The sequence below is a fragment of the Solanum tuberosum genome, unplaced genomic scaffold (genome assembly GCF_000226075.1).
Source record: "Solanum tuberosum cultivar DM 1-3 516 R44 unplaced genomic scaffold, SolTub_3.0 scf00065, whole genome shotgun sequence".
NCBI lineage: Eukaryota > Viridiplantae > Streptophyta > Magnoliopsida > Solanales > Solanaceae > Solanum > Solanum tuberosum.
In genome coordinates this window covers 908,919-913,754 of record NW_006238992.1, presented here as the reverse complement: position 1 = coordinate 913,754, position 4,836 = coordinate 908,919, and the positions used below count along the sequence as shown (strand labels likewise).

The window sequence follows — 4,836 nt, the reverse complement described above, 5'->3', positions numbered from 1 at the left end:
ACAACATCACATAAATAAAGATGGAGGAATAATAGATTGTCATTTTCAATGCATGTGACTGAAGATGTTAATTAAATACAACTGTTGTTTTTTTAATAAAGAAATTAAAAAATAACAGAGAAAGAATAACTAGAAAATATACTGCAAAGTGGTCAAAGAGAATCATTATTTTGTTTTCTTGAACTTTACATTAATAAGAAGAAAAACAGTAAAGAGATAGTAATAAACTAACCTAGAATATCTCTCTCTGCAAATATCTTAACAAACTAACTACTACTAATAAATAAAAAAAACTAGCTAACCAATTTTAACTAGGAATTATTCAAAAACTAAAGCAATAAAATAAAGTTACTCTAATTCAAAAGCATAATTCTAACAACATCCAGAGTCACTTTTGCAATAGTACTTTCAATGTGAGACTCTTGAAGTATCCTTATTATTTTCACTTCAGTACGTACTAGTATTACAAATTATACAATGATATATAATTCTTGACATAGCAAGAAAAACCAAACAGCCCAACACAGCTAATGAAGTCTGTATATATTTTAATCTAGTTAAAGTGATACAAATATTATAACAAGAAACTGTGAGTCCATGATAGACAAGATACCTATGTTGCTCAGACTCATCAAAAATGTCAATAAGTGCATGTCAGATTTCTCTCCTGAAGAAAAGTGAAGAGTTTGTGCAACTAAGTATTTTACTAATCTATACGGAAGTTTTTCAATAAGCGATGAAATGAATCCAAAAATTGTAGTATATGATATATGGATCATGGGTAGCCGTAAGGTCCAGGACCATACGGTCTGTAGCCATGGTAGCCGTATGCCCTTTCTCTGTAACTGTTATTCGTAAGAGCACAACAGCCAATAGAGTAAATAATGGAGAGAATAATGAAGATGATAAGGCTTATAAGAGAGGTATGTCCGGCATATTCTTTGATGCTGTCAAAGACAGTTTTCTTGCATAAATTGCAGTTGTAGCACATAACATTTTGTTCGTTGCTCCATGCCTTGCAGTCAGCATCTCCCTCTACTGCCCCTGCTTTCGGCACTATCCAAGTTGATGCATTTTGGAACTGGAAGTGGCAGTACGCCGGTGGTATGCAACAACCAGACTGAACAAACAGTGACATGATTGTGTAAATATTTTATATATATAGAACTAGTAACTTCCATACATATTGCTCCATCAGTCTTGACTTAATTTGACTTGACACGGAGTTTTAAAAGATAATACTAAAGACTTTCTTTTTGACATTTAAACTTGTTTCCTTAAATATGTCACGTGAAGAAATTAAACTGTTACCAAAAAAGGAAAGTCATTCTTTTTGAAACATAGGTAGTACTAAAAAATATGCATCTCTCACCAACCATAACAACCTTTAGTTTTAGTAAAAAATATTTAAGTTTGAGCACACTTCACCTCTAACATTTTTCAGAAAATATCTCATATAATCATGAAACTAAGGATAGTTGTTTTTAGAAAGTCATTCAATTTTGTTTAATTTATAACTTAAAAGTCACACAACTATTGATATTTATCACCCAACCAATTAGAGTTTTCATATTCTCTTTCTGCATGTTTTGCAATATTTGGTTGGATGACTTTCTCAGTGAAACACTAATAGTTGGATTATAAAACAAAGTTGAGTGATTTTCTAAGAGAACTATCCTTGTAGTTAATTCACAAAAACCAACCATGTCCACCGTTACGTAACAATTAGATATATAATGATAAAATAAATAGCAAACCTGAATCTTGGGGAGCTTATTTTTGTAATAATCCTCAGTTCTGTCTGCGGGAATGAATTTACACATTTTAGCATCAATCATACAACTCTTAATCTTATCCCATTGTTTTTCATCAGGCACAACATTTTTCATCCATTGTGAATATTCTTGAAACTTATCTTCCCATTCACCTTTTTCATGGCTTCTATTTTCTAGATGTGACAATGTGAAAAACAGGTTGAACAAAGAGTAAATAATCATCCCTGTAATGATACAGAACAACATGAACAAATATATCCACAACAAAAATGATACGTGGCACGCCGCCCCTACAATTCCCATCAAAGAAATTACCAAAAGGACTACCCCTAATATCAACATCGGATGTTGAATAACTTTCTGGCACGTAGACGGGTTCGTGTTATTACCAAACGACATTGACATCAATATCAACATTGCTGAAGCCACCAACGTGATAAAATTAAGCAATGTGATGAAACAATTGCTACAACGAATCATTTTTGTAAAGTATGTATCTTTTTTTTTTGGTGTTAGAAAAGGAGAAATAAGTATGTTATAATAGATCAGACCTCTAGAGGGTCAACAGAATTAAGTAAAACCCCAGAAATCTGATCACAATTTCTTTTTCTAAATTTTTTTTCATGTATGTTTGGTGAATATGAGGTATATTGAATGATGAAGAAGAGAGTGGTTGATAGGGGATGGAAAAGAGAAATGGACGCCAAAGAGGAGGTTTAGTTACCTCTCATATTGTACCACTATATGTACGGACAATAAAAATATGCAAAAACTTGGTATTTTATTTTTTAATTTGATTAATATAATATATATCGTATAATTAATCATGATTTGTGTGTATACAACATAACTTTTAAATGGTTACATTCACATGAAAAATTATATTCTATCTTGATGATTAATATGTGTTTTACGTAGAAACCCTTTTGCTCAAGAGAGGAGAAAATCATGACCTGTCTCACACGATTTCAATACAACTCCATTAACTTCAATGAATCAAGATTCAGATTACAAACTTCATGCAATCTAGGAATGAAACGCTTAATCTCTTCCCTCATAAAATTAAGGGATAAGGGTCTGAAATATATCCCAACTTTGGTCGGATTTGCTGTTGCGATACTAAACTTTCATGAGGACCTATTACTTCCCTAGACTATTTAATACCGTATTTTAAACATACATATTTGCCCACGTGGACATAAAAAATAATGCAAAATTATAAATAACAATGTGTCCACGTGGGCACATATATACCTTTTAAAATACACTATTAAATAGTTCAGAGGTAAAAAATACGATAATAAATAGTCTAGGGAGGTAATAGGTCCTTATGAAAGTTTAGTATCGCAACAACAAATCCGATCAAAGTTGAAATATTTTTCAGACCCTTATCCCTAAAACTAGGCAATACCTCTATTGCCCACTATATATACCAACTACTCAGTTGATATAAAATTCAAGACCCCGACATAGCTAACTCTAGCTATACTCGGACTCAAACAATGGAAAAAACTTTAGATGATCTGATTCCTTTGTAACATAGGAACAAATCTTACACTGAATAAGCACTGAATAATATTCTCAAATAACAACTAAAGACGGAACATAACTCTATCATGTCCCTTGTTGAATGTGAGAAAATATTCCTTCGAGCATATGGCTTTTTCTCTGAAATCCTTCTAATGCAAAATCTAGATTATGCCACTTGTCCCAATGACTGGATGAGTGAGTAACCTGGTACAACACAATTGGCTGAGAGTACTTATGCCATGTAGAGACGCACCAACCACTAAAGTTGTGGCTGCTGCTTTTTATAACTATCATTTTCACATAATTGAACTCTCAGTCTCTCATGGGATTAGGCCCCATATTATATCCTACAATTTGTTAAACCATCAAAACTTCATAATAACATCTCTTTTTTTTGATGATGACAAATTATACTCAACATGTTCCCTATCAACATGACCAAATGTCCAGGTCCTCATGTACAACTTGATAGATCTCATACTCATTAACACCACAATCTTCCCCCTTTTGACATCATAAAAAATAAAGTAGTAAAACAAGTAATGCAAATATGCAGTTCAGAAAAATTAATGGTCACATGGGAAACACCGAGCGAATTAGTAATGCATAAAAAGAGATAAGAGAGGTCAGTAGACATAAGGCGAAACCATTCAATTAAAATAGAATATAAACATTTAAAATATTGCATGAAAATTACAAGAAGAACTGGACAGTGCCAACTGAAATGATCAACAAAAAGCAAGAAAGGGAGAAACAGAGGAGTTTAGGAGGAAGGAGGCTTGGGAGTGAGGGATTGAAGAAATAGGGTCATTCGAACATCCGCCTCAACATGAGTTTTCAGTAACATATCTTTTAGATTAGCAACTTGAACATTCAAACTCTCATTTTTAATTTTCAAATCAGCTAGTTCATCTGGCTCATGGTCCCTCTGCTTTGACTTTCAACAACTGAGCATTTATGCGAGCAATTTTTGCATCCCTATTTGCCAGTGTTACTGTCATTTCTTCTAACTCATGCTTCAAATTTTCGTGTTACTCCAACAATTTGGACACCTAAGATTTTCTCTTGTTACCTGACCATTCTTCAGGGGCGGCTCAATAGATTGCGTGGCTCAAGGCAAAATTATATTAAGAGGCCCTTAATGTATTTTATAAAATTTATACACTAACAAGAAAATCAATTTTCTACGCAATAGATTAACCATTTAAGACAAAAAAATATCAAATTTCACACAAAAAAGAAAAAGAAGAAGAAGAGTACAAAAAATAAATGTTGATGGATTATCGATGTTAAGCTACAAAACTCAAATTGAAATTTTAATTTGGCTATCATCACAAATAAGAAAAAGAACAAAACATACATAACTTAATAGTTGATGTTTTAAGCATGTATAGTAATAAAAATATCCAAATTTCTGATCAATTTAAATGATAAAATTCTTTTTAAATAATATTATTCATTACATTAAGTAGCTGGTGAATATCTAAAACAAATTATAAAATTTTCATATTATTTTTGTGTTCACGTAGTT

The 4,836-nt window shown here is 32.1% G+C and overlaps 1 protein-coding gene across 1 annotated transcript; it reads right to left on the bottom strand.

Annotated features, from left to right (window-relative positions):
* Positions 1 to 620: 620 nt before the first annotated feature.
* LOC102597939 (tetraspanin-7-like) lies at positions 621 to 2,265 on the bottom strand. Its single transcript, XM_006345277.1, has 2 exons — positions 1,758 to 2,265; positions 621 to 1,120 (listed from the first exon to the last, which is right to left on the bottom strand). The coding sequence occupies exons 1-2, from the start codon at positions 2,253 to 2,255 to the stop codon at positions 776 to 778; spliced, it is 843 nt and encodes a 280-aa protein (XP_006345339.1). The 5' UTR covers positions 2,256 to 2,265; the 3' UTR covers positions 621 to 775.
* Positions 2,266 to 4,836: the final 2,571 nt, after the last annotated feature.

Excerpts from the sequence above, each read along its gene's own strand:
- LOC102597939 (XM_006345277.1), bottom strand. The coding sequence starts at position 2,255 with ATGATTCGTTGTAGCAATTGTTTCATCACATTGCTTAATTTTATCACG. Across the intron at positions 1,121-1,757 it reads ATAAGCTCCCCAAGATTCAG|TCTGGTTGTTGCATACCACC; the intron begins GTTTGCTATTTA and ends CTGTTTGTTCAG.